Source organism: Tenrec ecaudatus, chromosome 15, assembly GCF_050624435.1.
Source record: "Tenrec ecaudatus isolate mTenEca1 chromosome 15, mTenEca1.hap1, whole genome shotgun sequence".
NCBI classification, from domain to species: Eukaryota; Metazoa; Chordata; class Mammalia; order Afrosoricida; family Tenrecidae; genus Tenrec; species Tenrec ecaudatus.
The window spans coordinates 42,394,017-42,410,016 of record NC_134544.1 but is presented as its reverse complement, the minus strand read 5'-3'; the positions used below and the strand labels follow the sequence as shown (position 1 = coordinate 42,410,016).

The following is a 16,000-nucleotide window of genomic DNA, read 5'->3' as shown; positions in this document are numbered from 1 at the left end:
GACCTGTCCCTGTGGGTTTCTGAGACTGTAACTCTTTGTGGGAGTAGACAGCCTCATCGTTCTCTTAGAACACTTCTGGTGTTTTCAACTGCCGACCTTGTGGTCTGCAGTCCAACATGTAGCCCACTACACCACCATTGAGTCTATTTTGTTGAAAATAATTGTCTTGAGCAGACAACTGTCATCTCAGATTTCATTTTTTCTTCTTCCGCAGGAGTGGCTAAGCATGCCACCGTGGGTCATAATGTGTAGCGATGCAGCCCTGTTGAGTAGAAAGGATCTAACATGTTGACCTGGGGATGTTGAAACCAATTTCATTCACTTAGATTTGTTTCTGCAGACCAATGTCCATTGTCCAGTTCCCACATTTGGCTTCAAGAAATACCTGCTGACTCCCAGCTCTTGGGCCGAGTGTTACACTGTGTTGCTGCTGCCGCTTGGGGAAGGGCCCACACAGCACCCCATGCACCCCATGGCTTGGGGACGATGGCCCGCTAGTGGCTGAGCAGACAGAGACGTAGAGGGGGTTCAGTGTCTTATAACTGTGGCCAAATGGCTCTTAAATGCTGCTCTCACTTCAAATCGGGATATGCTTCTTTTCACGGAGCTCTTTTGCTTTATTTTAAGTATCCATTTTCAGTGGAGCACAGCTCCAAGAGAGTTAATTACAGTGGATATAAAAAAAGGAATTCCAATTAGTAATATCATTATCTCTCTCTGTTTCTAGTTTGTGCAAAGCAGGTAACTGATGAAGCGTCTTCCACTCGAGACTCCAGCCTGATGAACACAGCGGTGCAGAGCAAGTTAGTGTCTTCCTTTCAGCAACACACCAAAAAGGCTCTGAAACAGGTAAGGCAGGCTTGTTCTTGGTCCCCATTCTACCTAAAGAAGGTTATGGGAGCTTTGGTGATCAAGTAAAATGAAAACAAACTTAGCGATCAGAAACAGCCGGTAATTTATGTTATACTACTTCCAAAACATTCAGCATAATAATTTTCATCTATGCTAAAAACTAGAGGAGGCATGCTGAGAATTTTTCCTGTGGAAACACAATTTAAGAGGGAAAATATTCTTGGAAACATTAAAGTGTCTATAAACTATAAAAATGATTGATGGAAAATATATTGGGTCCACAGATGCATATTTTCAAAAAAAATATTTCTTTATGATCTTGTGGTTATGTATTAGTTGCTGAAAAAGTCCCAGAAAACCTACAGGCAGCTTCTTATTACTGTGTGCAACAAGTCACAAATAAGTAAAAGGAATTATTTTACTTATATCTAAAAATCGTATGAGGGAGTGTTATTTGGTACTGAATGGCAGTTCACGTTCTCTTATTATCTTGGTGGTACATATGTGATCTAAATGTGGGCAGTCCTGCGCTGAGATGGAAGGGAGGTAATATTTACCAGGTTGGACCCTGGATGACATCGCAGTTGTCATTGAATCATGTGACTCACAGTATCTCCGCCTGTGTCAGAGCATAACTGTGCTGCATCAAGTTTGTCCTTGGTGACTTTTAAGAAGTCATCTGTTAGGCCCTGTCTCTTTGGTCCCAATCATTCCATCAGCAGTTAAGGAGACTTTTCAACTCCTGACAGATCGCGGTTTAAATCTGTGCCATTCTCTCCGTGACTCTGGGCAAGCCAGTCATTCGCTTCGTATCTCTCTATCATCCTTTTTCCCCTATAAAATATGGATAATAGGAGCTCTTGTACATGAGAGTGATCTTATTTATTCTGTGTGCCGGAATGAGTGGTGCATGACAATTGCTCAGCTAATGTTGCCGACTGCTGCCTCCGTGGCACATGATGAACTGTGTAGGGAACGAAAGGAACAGATTCCGTGGTTGGGTTGGGCACTGATTTATGGTAAATCATATGTTTGCCCTCAAATGTATGCTTCTTCCTTCGCTGCTTTCCTCTCGTCTTCCTTATTTGGATCCTTCTTTGATTAGCCTCATGCACATCACTCATCAAGGATCCCAAACAGGCCCTGGGAATAGAGGTACAACTCAGGAGGAAAAGACACCACATTTTCCAAAATGAACTTTAAATTATTTGTAAAGCTCACTGCCACTGAGTCAATACCGGCTCATAGTGACCCGGTAGGACAGGTTAGAACTGCCCCTGTGGATTTCAAAGACTGTAACTCTTTATAGGAGTAGAAAGGCACGTCTTTCTCCCACAGCATGGCTGGGGGTTTCAAACTGCCGACCTTGCAGTTAGAAGTCCAATTTGCATCCACTACACCACCGGTGTCCTTAGAGTCCCAGAAAATCAAAAATTTATTGCTCTCATCCCATCTCTTAGATGCCCCCACCGCCTTTCTCCTCCACACCAAACACCTCTTAGGGAATAAACCACCTTTTTTGTACCAAATGATATTATGTTTCGTTTCCTTTTTGGTGGTTGGAATTGCAGCACTGCTGTTTGTAGGTGATTTTTAGCATTTATGTCGTTGTCGTTGTGCGGAGCTCTCGGCATGAAAGAACAAGACTGAATTGAGGCTCAGATTTCTTTTTTAACTGATAGGACAAAGGATGGTTTAGAATGGGGAGCCTGGCATTCCTGTGCCAAATAGGAGTGCGGGTAACAAAATACTAACCAGGACAGAGCAAACGACATGAAACTGGAGAAGTGAAGCTTATGGAATTCAAGAAATCTAAGTGTGCTCAGAAATGAAAGCTATATGGATGTGTAGGGTAAGGGAAAAATAATATTGCCCCCAGGATTCTAGTTCCTACGTTCATACATTAATGGGTTTATTCTGACCAAACTGTGTGTAAACCTATCTCTACAATTAATAAATGGCTGAAGAGAAGTTCTTTTAGTAGCACACTTGTGCTCATCATCTTAGGGTGCTCTCAGAAGTGCTTATGATGCTATGGAAACAAATGATTTTAAGGTCACATTCTTAACCAAATTCAAGTGGACATCTCCCCCCATAATTGAAGCTTTGCAAGAAGTGTGTGAAAAGGCTGCCCTATGTGAAAACACCGGTATCGAGATGGAGCCAACATTTTAAGGAGGAGAGGGAAGACCTCAGAGAAAAGCCAAGAGAGGAAAGACTATCAGCCTCACTGAAGGAAGAAACTGGGGCTAAAGTTCAGGAATGGTAGAAGGCAGTAGAATTACCACGGATGCCGCCTCAAAAATGGATCTTTCCATCAGACTTGTAAGGAAGATCGAAGCTAATTTAGATGGTTTTATGAACTGAGTCTTAACCAGGGACAAGTCTTGGATTAACCAAGAGCAAGGCCCAATCCAAACAGTACCTTGCTTAGCCTATCAGATTCAAGGCAAAGAGGTCAGTTCTGACATTTGCTGTTTGGGATTTCCAAGGGATAATTCATTTTTGCTTATTATTATTTTTTTATAATTCAATAATTAGATCATATCAAGGAGAGTTGTACAAATATCACCAAGATGCATTTTAGAAGAGTTTCTTCTTTTTTGTATTCTTTGTTATAACTACCCATTTCCCTACCACCTCCCCTACCATATCCCCAAGAAAACATTAATCTAGTTACTGTTTCTAGATTTACACATCCTCTATTTCTTCTATTGAAAAACATGGGGGGAGGACCCTGGATTTTGGGTTTTCCTGTTATGTATAGCCTTCTGCAAACTGAGTGCTCAGAATTTTAAGCTCTAATATTGTTCCCTTCTCTGGTTTTAGATTCTGTTATTTACAATTCTTGAATCACACAGTCTTGTGTGCTTCTTCAGTGTGGACTTGTATCTGACATCATACTTATATGGCTGCTTGTTTTAAGACAAGCCGTTTGGGCACCATCTGATTTACTCGCCACACGTTGGTATGGCACCCATGTCATCGGTGCTCTAGGAAGAAGTTTTCAGGAAAATATAAACTGCACTGGGGGGAAACAGGCTGAGAAAGGTACACCAAGGGACCCCCCCTCCCCAGCATGACCATTCCCTGCTCATTCTTTCAAGGACAGCAAGCGGGGGCCCTGGAGTACACCACTGGAACACCTTTCCCTTCTGCCCAACAGCCTTAATCTTTTTATTTGTTCATCACACTCAAAGAACTGTGAAAAGGGCCAACATGTGAGCCCCCCAATCACGCTGAAGCTGTAGTTCTGTGTTGCATATAAATGGAAGAGATCATAATTCTGTAGGGACAGGTTAGACAGGGAGGCAGGCCACCTTCAGAAATAATGCAGTCTAGATGGCAGGTAGGTTGAGAACCGATAATGTCACGTCTTAATACTTTTGTTTAATAATGGTTTCGATGATCTTGTAGCAGTATTTCTGGACTCACCTTTGTACATGTGAATAGCGGCAGTATAGCCTACAGGTGCCTGCTCAATCCTTCTGAATCTGAAGAGCAAGGTAGACTCGAATCATTATATTGATATGCACCATTATATTTCCTTTCTTAGTTTGGGCTCGTGTCATTTGGACATTTTTTTGTTTGTTTGTTTTTTTAACTAAGCATAGCTCTACTTTGAATTAGTGTTTGTTTGCTGTTGCGGCATGTGCTCATGGGATGTGCCCATGTTTGCTTAAGATTTAAGTAGTGTTTCAAGAAACCTCATTACTTCTTGAATGGCTCTGTCATACCCTGAGTTTTTAAAATTCATTTCTTAACATCTGCTCCCTTATGATGGAAAGGAACGGTGCTACCTCGGAGAATATGGTTTGATATAATAGATATGTTGATGTTTGATTAATAATCAAATTCATATTGGAAATACATTTACAAGAAAAGCTGCTCCTGCAGGATTTTGCCTGGATTCCCTGTAATTGCTGAATTTCTTAAGACAGCATTTCAAAAATTGAACATGCGGCATTTTAAATTGTAGCAGTCTCAGCAGATCTGCAGCTTTCTTTTCTTTGGGATAGCTGAATAGCTAGGACTAGGTAGAATTACTTGTAATTATATTATATACATGTCTACATATATGTGTGTGTTCCGCATTTTAAAATATATATCTATGTATATGCATACATGAAATATATGACATGAATTTACCAGTCGAGGCCAGCTGGGTGACTGTAAAAAGAACACTGACATTTACATTTTATATGGTCTGGGCATATCACTATGCGTTTACATGTGACAGACCATTGACTCATCATATAAATTCTATAAGTATGTGCAATAAGGAAAATGAAGAGCCATGGGCTAGGTAAGAGAAGTTAAATGGCATGTTCAAAATCACTCAAGGGTAGTAGACCCCTTAGAGAGAGTATTTGAACCCAGAATATAATTTCAGATTCTGTCCTGTTAACTAACGTGATTTTCAACACATGGTATGTAGTAGAAGAGATTACTTTTTGACACTGTTAAAGAAAATTCACAAACTTGTATGTGACATAGCCACTATTTCTGAATGATTTATGAAAACAGACCACTAACGTTCAGCACTAGCACAGATATCTCAGTGGCATGATTTCCCGAAGTTTAGACCTTACTATTTAACCAAAATACATTCTAAGTCAGTGGAGCCTCAATAGTCCCAAGTATACATCAGTCAGGGTCAATTCTTAGGAAGAAGTGGGTGGGGAAGAAAAACAAAAGAAGTGGGAAAAAGCCCCAAACCAGTAGCTTTCTAATCATCAACATAAAATCATTAAAAATAAACTTCTGAGAAGAAATAAGGCAGGCATAATTTACCAGATCTTAAGACCAATCCCCACCGTATTCTTGTTCAAAGCATGTGGCTGCAGACTGGGGATTCATTTTCCTTTATGACACTGTTGATTGCACTGTAATTACAGACTAGGCAATATGGGAGCCATAATACCTCTTGACTATTGACATAGGATATTTTCCCCGCCCCCTAATATTTAAACCTCTTTTGCCTTGTAATCATCAAACATCCGATGCTGTGTGTAGCTACATGAATAATATATTTCTATTCCTGTAGTGTTTTCAAATTTTGTTAAACATAATGAGCTTATTCAGAAGCTTCTGTAGAGGAACCGATGGCTGATTATTACCTGGTTACTTCTCCTCTGCCTGCTCTGTCATTTTAGTTGTAATGATTCCAAGAGTACAGAATGATTTGATCTTGGATCTTGAAGAAGAATGAAGAAGGACTACATTTGTGGTTAAATAGCAGAGTAAAAGCAAAGCTTAATATTGAGCACATTCTTTCAAAAGAGAAATGGCTTAGCCTCTGTTGTTTTTGTTAGTTTATTTGGGTCCCTCATTAATTATTCAAGGAGTAGAATTTATTCATAAAGTAGCAAAGCGTTTTCTCTCTTGCCACGATAAAGCAGATTCATTCTTGACATTTTGCATTAACTCTGTAATGTTTGGCCAACACTGAAATTCCAAGAGTTATGTTGGAGGAAAGCCGTTTCTGGGTTGGCATTTAGCGTGCTAGCAGCAATGCTATTGCTGGCACTGATGGAGCCGGTTACTCCTTAGGTGTTGCTTTCTAATTATGGAAGGTAGAGCATTTTGCGTGTGATGGTTTCCTAGTATTACTAAAGGATTTATTGCACTCAGTGCTTCCCTGGTTTGCATCATTGACGGTCACATAAAACAGGCATTCCTGTCTATGCAAATTACACGTTAATTCTTCCAGTAGAGTAGACATGAGAACCTTTCCATGTCTTCAGTTATTTGACAAACTGGTTAGGAAAGAAAATATTTAAAGATTTCTCTCTATTTTACATGAGAATAGCAGACAGCATCGCTAGAGAAATCCTGTTCAGCCAGTCTATTTTGATTCCTTCTTTCTTCCTTTTTGCTCAAAGTCAGAATTGTAATTGATGTGAGTGCATGATCTTCAGTTCTCCCAGACTGTTCCATTATGCGGGCTTGCTTTACAAAGTAAGTCTGCTTCCAGTTTTTAAGCCTGTACGTTTCTCTCACAAAGAACAGTTCCTGGCCACATTAAACTTGGTAAGTTCAATTGTGCTGCTCCTAACCGGTGCCGTAGAATTGGAAATTGTACCGTGTGAAGTGAGCACCAGAACATCTAGGTGAGACTACATTCCTTCAGAGTAGAATGCACCTATGCTCGTCACCTGCTTGTTTGCTGATGTATGGTACTTCCTTACTGGCTTTGAACTTAAGGGATATAAAATTGTTCAGTAAGATCTTCCATTAGCTTTGCCAGTTAAGCTTGAGACAATGGAAGGTGTCTCCCAACATGAATCGAGACTATTAAATTGAGACTTCTTATATAATGTGGAGGTAAAAGTAAAACCATATTATAAGAAAATCAAGAGGGCCATGACTAGCTAATTAAGTCCCTTTGTGTGGAATAGAAAAAAGGTGTTCCCTAGCATTGCAGCAAAATAGAACATGCCCTCTTTCGGGACACACTTATGGGGGACACGGTTTCTACAGCTGCCATAAGTCGTGTCCCAAGCCTATTTTCTTGAATACATGGGTTTTAATTTTCTAAGTTATGGGGTATTCGAATTGAGATTCTTGCCAAATAAATTCTATTTGGGATTTCCATTGAGGTTCCCAGGTGAAGCTGAGGTGATACAAGTAATCCCCCATTGCGAAGAGATTCCCCAGACTCAGGCCTGGGAGACTGCCTAAGGGATGGGCAGACTGATCATCCCTATCAGATTGTATATAAAAAATTCACTTGTGATTCTTGGAAGATTCCTTAAAGGAATATTACAAGAAAGGGGAAAGGTGGATGCCCACCTACCTCCCAAGTCTGTATTGCATGAAGACACAGAGGGAAATATTCTGGCTGGTAGGATTTTTACTAGGAAAGGCAGTCTGACATCTTGTTTGCTGCTAGGAGACTTTCCAGATTAAATATAAATACACATATTTATATACGTGTACACCCATTCCACACTTATTGGCATGGATAAGTTCCAAAGAGCATGTTATTATGTGGAAATCTGTGTTAGGTGAAAAATGGAAGATGGCTGCATCAGTACAGAATTGCCAAATTCTATCATGACATAGCTGTCAAACCACTAAGGACAATGGCCCAGTCTCTTGTCACATACTCAACATGATAGCCAGTGTTACTCTCACCTCACAACTTGGAATTTGTTACTTTCAGACAACATCAAGAATACGCTAAATTGTCTGATAAGATATATAGGATAGTAGATGCAAAATGTGGATAATGAGATAGTTGATAAGTAGGGAATAATTATACATAGTTAGGTATATCTGTCCATATACGTAAAAGGGTAAGTAAAAATGTACTGCTACTACTATTCCAGTTGATATACGCCTGGCTTTATCCCAAACAACGCATAAGCAGACGTGAGACTGCGCTTCGTGGATGGCTGCAGGGCAAGCACCTCATGAATACTATTGTCACGGTCTTGATTTGGGTGCCTTCCAAAAAAAAGCCCCGTTAAAGCAGTGGCTTCACATGAGATCTGCTTAAATTAAGCAAGTTACATTAAAGGCCGAGAGGTGAACTTAGAAAGTTATGGAGACTGTTTTGGGGATGCTAAAGGTTTCATCTTGATAGATTGTTATCGAAGTCTACATGATGATTACTATGGGTTCTGAAGTAGAAATTTAGGAAAATTGAAAGCTGAGTTTTGAAATTTGAAAAAGGCCATGAGAGTTGGGCCAGAGATGTGTTTTCCATCTTGACAGCGCACTTGCTCATTCAAGGGAGCCAGGGGTGTGCTGTGAGGCTCTCCTTGGGAACCATTACCCCATTGACATAGAGCCCTGGTCTTGCCCCTTTCGTACTTCGTTTTGGTCACAAAATGGTCAAAACAAAAAAAAAAACAAAGGAACACAATGTGAGTCTTTCAATGATGCCAAAGCCGCCATTTCTATATGGTGCAAAATGAAGAGCGCAGGAGCCTTTTGTACTAGCTACAGAAAGACGAAACACTGCCTGCAAAAGTGGGCACACTTAGCCGGGAGAATATGTTGCTAAACAGCAGCTTCACGTGCGGATGTTTTCAAGTTTCTATGGTGTGGAGAAATCAGTGGATGACTGTAGACAAAATATTCCAGTAATTCAGTTGTCATCGTCTTGTGACGTGCCTGTCCAGAAAAGTCCTGTCTAAACAGTGGCTCCTCAGGGGCTCTGCTTCAGCTACTTAAAGGCAGATAAGGGCAATGGTTTTGTTTTTGTTTTCCTTCCTTATCCTCCTGCGTTAAACACATACCTTCCATTTATTTAATTTGAGGAGCTATTGAAACTTTGGAAAGTCTGTCGGCCCATAATATAACTAGGGAACAAAAATCAGCAAGCTGCGCTCTGCAGGAGTGGCTCAAAGCTGAACCGTGTGCTTGGAGCCTGAGTAGGTGCCACACAGGTAACAGAGCAGAAGGACTTTGTAAAAACCTCAGCCCCCGCCCCCCAAAGCTGCCATTTTTTGGTTGAAAGGAACCCAGGTATGTAGAGTCTCTGCTAAGGGAAGCCCTGGGGACCAGCCTCAAGGAAGGGTGTAGCTTCAAAGGCCTCTGAAGTATCCCTAATGTACCCCTTACTGTCAGTTTGGAGGAGAGAGGGAAGAAAAATGACATTGTAGAGTATATTCTTGCGGTTAGGTGACATCGAGTCAGGTCAGACCCTGGCACAGCCGCCAGGCGCATTTCTCAGTCCTGCATCACCAGTCTCGCAGCCCTCGCGCTGGGGGAGCCCATTGTTGCTGCTCTGGTGTCGGTCCATTTCGAGGGGCTTTGCCTTTCTGCTGACCCTCCCGGTGGGTTCCCCCAGGGACTTGACATATGACTGCCTAATACAAAGGCTCTTCCCTGATGTTCTGAGTGCCTTTCCGCCTGGCGCCCCATCTCCCAGCCTTACATCAGACATGTCCTACTGCCATGCATAAGCTTTTCCCTGACCAGTTATTTAGAAGTAGATTTCCAGGTCCTTCTTCATAGTCTGTCTTAGGCTGGAAGATCCATTGAAACCTGGCCACTACAGGTAAGCTGCTAATACTTGATCCATTAGTTCCATAGCTTTCATCACTACAGCAGTGTGTGCACACTGACACACAAATGGTGAAATGGGTGTGTAGGGAGCCCAGCCAAAGATGGAATCTAGAATCTTCTGACCTGTATTCCATAGAGAGTATACAAGCTAATTAGTACTATGGGAAGAAAAAATACAGGGAGGGGAGTGGAGTGGAGAATATGATGGGAAATCAACATTTGTAAACAAAGACATGAAGTATCTGAGAAAATGAGCTTTTCACATATTAGAAGGAAAATCCTGCCTGGCGTAAGAAATTGCTAATGTAAAGGCTCAGAGGCAAAAAAATGTGCCTAGAGCTTTGAAGCAAGGGCCTTTTGGAAATGCCCTGAAGCGTTAAGAGACTTGTCCAGGATCTGGAATGCAATGTGTCACCTGCAGTGGAGCCTTGTCCATATTTTCTGAATAAATAAATGAAACCGCATTTCATGGTTAGCACACACCCTGGGCTTTTTGTTTGCTGTGCTTCATCTCGAAGCTTTGCTCCGGAAGCGTTCCTGTGGTGACGCCACGGTGGTGAGGAAAGAACTGGGGTGCATGGGCCAAGTAAAAGCCCTGTTCCTTTCCATAGGGGTCCTGGTGGCTTCGTGATGTAGACTGCAAGACCAGTCAATCAAATCCACCAGCCAATGTGTGGGAGAAAAGTAAGACCATCGGTGCCTGCAGAATTTCGTCCTGGAGACACCTAGGAGAGTTCTGTTGCGCCCGAGGTTGGTCCCCTGTGTGCTGAAGTTGACACCCTGGCAGCGTCTTTCATTCCTCCCCATCGCTGCCATCTTTCTTTCCTTTCCTCCAGCCACCCTAGCCGTCCACTTGGCTCTGGAGCCAATCGTTTCTTCCTTCCAGGGATCTAGTTTCTCCACTCCCTGGGGACCCCACAGTCTTCATATGATTGGCTGCTTCTTATCATTTTGTTCCCAACTTCATCATGGCCTCCCAAGAGAGGCCTTTTCTGCACTCCCAACCTAATGTTAGTGGTTCTCCCACCTCAATTAGGCTGCCTCATTACATTGGTTTCTGTTTTTATAGCTCTGTCTGTGTATGAAGTGATCATGTTTATTTTATGTGCTTGCTTGTCAGTTTCCTCACTGAAATGTAAGATAGTGAAAACAAAGCATAACAAAAAAATTGTCATGTTAGCTGATATGGATCGGCACTGCTCACAGAGCAGCCTAGCACAGTACGTTACAAATGCACATCTCGCAGGAGGGATCCATAATCTAAATACAGAATATTGGCTGTGTCTCATTAGGTGTGGGTGTGCAGTACTGTTCTATGGCTGTCCTGCTTGCAACGTCTTCGCAACAGCACTGCCCTGTTTCACAGCCTCAGTTGAGAGCTGACCCAGCATTGCTGAGCTAGTTGAGTGTTTCCTGGCTCTACCACCTCACCCCTAACAATCTCATCATCGCCCTAAAAGCATCTCTGTAGCAATCCCCTTTCTCTACAGTTCAGCTCTTTAGAAGAGAGGTCTTTCAGCACCTACACTGGGTAGTGGTGTGGTGGTGGCCTTGGGCAAGAGATGCTTCCTACTTAAAATCATCATAGATCGGTGCCTTCAGGCTAAATTTGGTCCCCGTCATTTTAGTTTAAAAACAGGAAAATTGACCTAAAAATCCCGATCCGTTGCCTTTCTCAGATAGCAACTGCCCCCTCAGACAGAGTAGGGGCTTTCCCACTCCCTCCAGTCTCTCTCACTTGTGTGGCCGCTGGTCCTACTCCCAGTCTGCCTGGACCATACCACTTCATGTTTTTTCCAGAAAAACTGAGACGACTAGTTGATGTGTTTTCAGTTGTAGAAGTTGAGCGAAATAGCCAAAAGAGGTGTGTGTGTGTGTGTGTGTGTGTGTGTGTGTGTGTGTTGGAGGGGATAAGAGTGGGGGAAGGGGAAAAAAAAAGACAGGCAAGCCATACTACCCAAAGCTAGAAATCAGTATTCAGCATGCCTCTGGGTACAATAAATACACGGTTACTTTTCGGACAGCCCAACCATCCCAGGCATCTCAATTGAGTCAACATGGCTTTTTCTCCCACTTTCAGCATGTTCTATAATGCTCGTTGTTAAAATTTTCTAATAACCAAGAAATACATATTAATAGATACATTGAATATTAATGATCATTCATCTGTCCCTGCCTTGACTCTATCTTTACCCTTTAAAATAAATTAGAAAGAAAACTATGGGTTTTTAAAAATCATTTTACTGTGAATTTGATGAAGGTTTACAGATTAAATCTATTTGACACTCAACAATCTCTACACATTTTGTTTCACTTCATTGACGGCAACTTCTATAATGTAACATTGTCCATCCTACTTCCTTTTGTTTCTTCTTTCCATTCCTCGTTTTCTCCGTGCCCTTCCTGCTTTCTGAACGTTGTCTTGGGAAAATGCTACTCTCTTGATCTAGAATGGTTGGTTATTTTAAGGAGTGTATCTGTCCCCAGGGTTACTGTTTATGTTAAAAAACTTATTGCTTGCCTGATAATTGAACCATGGCATTGAGTTCCGTTCAGCCTCAGGGGTTACACTAGTCTCTGTTTGAGTAATTAAATATGGTCTTATAATTTTTTTTTCGTTTTGCTCCACATAGCGCCTTCCACACCTCTCATCCTGTTCAGGGCCTTCTAAGGTGATCTCTCTCCTAGTAGTTGGTATTGGTTGCTGGGCATCACCCAGTTCTTTCGCTCTTTTTTTTTAAAGCAGTAATAATAATGTTAATAATGATTCAGAAGGGTAGCATGCTTGCCATGCTCACTGAATGGTCTGAAATTCAGGTCACCCCAAAGAGCTCTGATGGTCTCTGAAAAATCCGCTGTGGAAAACCCTGTGGAGCAAACTTTTACTTTGCCACACGTGGGATGCCACGAACAAGTCAGAGCCTAGCTGATGACACAGTTGTGTTAAGGGACATTCTATGGGACACCAAAGTGAGTATAGGGCTTGGTCTGACATGGGGAGCCTCAGACACCAGTAGGTCTATTACAGGCTGTAACTTATGTGGTCATAAATGCTATAAGGTATTTCCTAAAGATTCGTTCACTAAGAGAGCTTAGTGAACCTATGGCAGTTTAGATTGTAACCATCCTCGACGTGAACAAGAGAACAGTAGCGTTAACCTCTCTACTCTCACCCCAAACATCTTAGCCTTGTCCAGACCCAGTCTGATATTAGCCCATATGTCCACTACCAGCCTGTGATTTCCTCTAGAGACTCACAACACATGTGATGATGCTGAGTGCAGGAAGGTCACAGACCAGGGGTGGGTAGTCTGTGTATCCAGTGGCGGGGGAAGCATCTCGCACTGGCATGCGTCTCCACCTGGCTCCTCCATTCTTTGGCTTTAAGGTCATAGAAGCTAATGTTTGCATGACCCATTAGTCCACTGCACTAGTTATTTTAGGGTGTCTTTTATTTACACATCGAGAGACAAATAATTGTACCTTAGAGGGTTGTTTAGCTGCGTGTTTTCAACATATACAGTGAGATTGGGGGAACACCCTAAATTAACATCAGGAAATAATCTTTACATCTACTACTTAAACTGATTCATCAAGCTATTTTTAGCCCAATTAATTAAAAAGATGTTTACCTTGAATTAGTAAGAACTAGTCTATGGAGCTTAATCTGATAACAATTAAAACACAGCTGAGAATTTTAAGGAGCAATGAACCTAAATTAATGGTCATGAACATATATGGGTACAGAGTGAAGCTGAGATTCAATGTGAAGTATTTTATCAGTGTCATTGAGCTGTTAGTGTAGAAATCATGAATGATATATTTGTATGTTTATTTCTAACAAATAAAATGTTAAAAAATAGCGATGGTTTCTTTTTGTCATATTCTTTTGGTCATTTGCCGTACCTTTGGTACTAATTTATTGATTCTTTTAATTAATGCAAATCCCCTCCACTGTAGTAATTGAAGGCAAACACTTTGCTTTTATAGTTAATATTTTACTTTATGAACTTTTCATTGCAGTTTTAGAATTCCAGTAATTATTTTTGTTATTCAACATTTAAAAATAATGACACACATGTGTACACAAACATGCGCACGCACACAAGATAACAATCAAAACATTCCTATTTGAATTGCCAAGGGTCATAGTTGAGATCTATGGTGCATGCCAAAAACAGAGCCCACTTCGATCAAGCCAATCCCAACTCCTAGCGGCCGCACAAGACCGAGGAGAACTCCTTAGGGATTCCCATTCATCGCAGCTCTATAGGTCAGAAAGTTGTTCTGTAGGTTTTCCAACTCCTGATGACCACAGGACGGAGCAGAACTGCCCCATGGGGTTTCAAAGGCTGTCAATCTTCTGGGGAGCATAAATCCCCTGCTTTGTCCTGTGGAGCTGCTGGTTTGAACCACCCATGGCCTGTGCGTCTAGCAAACCCATGCCTCCCCCACCCAATATAACTTCCTGGAAATTGATCTGTCTTCCCCCAGCCTTGACTGCTTTGTGAAGTCATCCTGAGTGAGCAAAGGTGGATTTCATTGTCATCTGAAGTACAGTGTTGTCTCATTTTGTTTTACTGCTGGACTGATAGGTTAATGTCTATAAAGTGCTTTGAGTTCTCACACAAAGCTAGAGAAATTTATGCAATTATGTACATTCCCGGGAAGAATGAAAAGAGTAAATGCCTTAAATATTTTATAGCACACAAGCCCTCGGTAGATGAATTAATGGAAGTGGACTAGAGATGAGGAGAATGAACCTATTAATCTTGTGGCTCCTCTATTGTGACGGTGCCTGGCACTCTGTAAGCACTCAGTGAATGTAACAATTGAAAGCAGACCGTCTCCTGTTATCATTAGTAACAGTAGCATTTGTAATAGATTCCCCAAGTCATTTACTTCCCCTGTGCTTTCAAACATCATCTTACTATGCCTTCTGTGAGTCCACTGGTATTTAATTTTTCACATCTGTAATTATTTGATTTGCTAAATTCCATGATCAACAAGTTGGGCATTGAGCTAATACTCTTCCCAAATAAAGTGGGATTATTTCTGGCAGGGAGGGGATATAAAGTCAGAGCAATATTTCAGGAGATTCTGACAACTATTCGTTGAAGAACATTAATCAAGTAACTGAGATGCTGTAAAATTGACAGAAATTACCCAGAAACCAGGAATAAAAAGGTTTGAGACAGTCTACAGCCAGCCTTTTAACCTTTGGAGGAGATTTCGCATTTCCTGCGACTGTGAATTTAATGGCTCTTCAGTTTCATGTGCTTAAGACTCTATTTTATTACAGGTAATTTTCTGTATAAAACGATCAGCTAGATAAGCTGTATTTCCAAACTTTTAAATGCCTTTTACTACGTTATCTTCACCGTGGCTGATTCATTTAAGGAAACACAAAGCGTTCCCGTTTGTAGAGATTGACTCTCTTTATCATTTTCAACGCCCCCCTGCCCCCTCCCCCCCTTTCCCGGATTTGCTGGAACGCTGTCATGTTTGTGTTCTGAAGGTTAATGCCCAAAGTCAAGCAGACAGAAGCCAAGCGCTGCACGGTTTCCAAGATCAGGACTGATTCCCTTCACAGAAATAAATGATTGCTGCCATGTTCAGTGATTTTGTGCAGTGCTCCCCACGGCTGAGCGAGTGCGTCAATACGGTTGTTCTTACATGCTGTACATACTGATGACACTAGGTGTTAACTTGATTGACTGAGCAGTGCCCGGGAGAGCACGCACCTGCGAGAGAAGTGCAGACACATATATTTTTATCCTGGTTTCGACACATTTATTTTACATTTATTTTACTTGGGAGTCGTAGTTTCACATTCCATGGTGCTCCAGCCATTCTGCCAACGTAGAACAAGCCGTTCGTTACGTGCTGCCGTGTTGTCAGAAAGGCGCTGAAAATGGTCTCAGGTTTCTACCCGGTGCCAACGCCTGGCTTTTATGCTTTTGAGGGAAAATGACCCGACGGTGACTAGTCAGAATGCTGACAATGAGGGGCTCTGTGCAGTTGAAGTTTCTGCAGAGGCTCTGTGTCCAGCTGGGCAGGGGATCGTGCTTAATGCCATTATAATTGCATTTTAGTTACATATTTATGCTCTCTTTTATCATCATGT

The 16,000-nt window shown here is 41.8% G+C and overlaps 1 protein-coding gene across 1 annotated transcript in view; it reads left to right on the top strand.

The window, feature by feature from the left end:
* The window catches only part of ASXL3 (ASXL transcriptional regulator 3), a 205,530-nt gene that overhangs the window by 101,366 nt on the left and 88,164 nt on the right, over positions 1-16,000 (top strand). Inside the window, exon 5 of the mRNA XM_075532834.1 lies at positions 728-849. Coding sequence (XP_075388949.1) covers positions 728-849 — 122 coding nt within the window. The remainder of the gene's footprint in view (positions 1-727; positions 850-16,000) is intronic.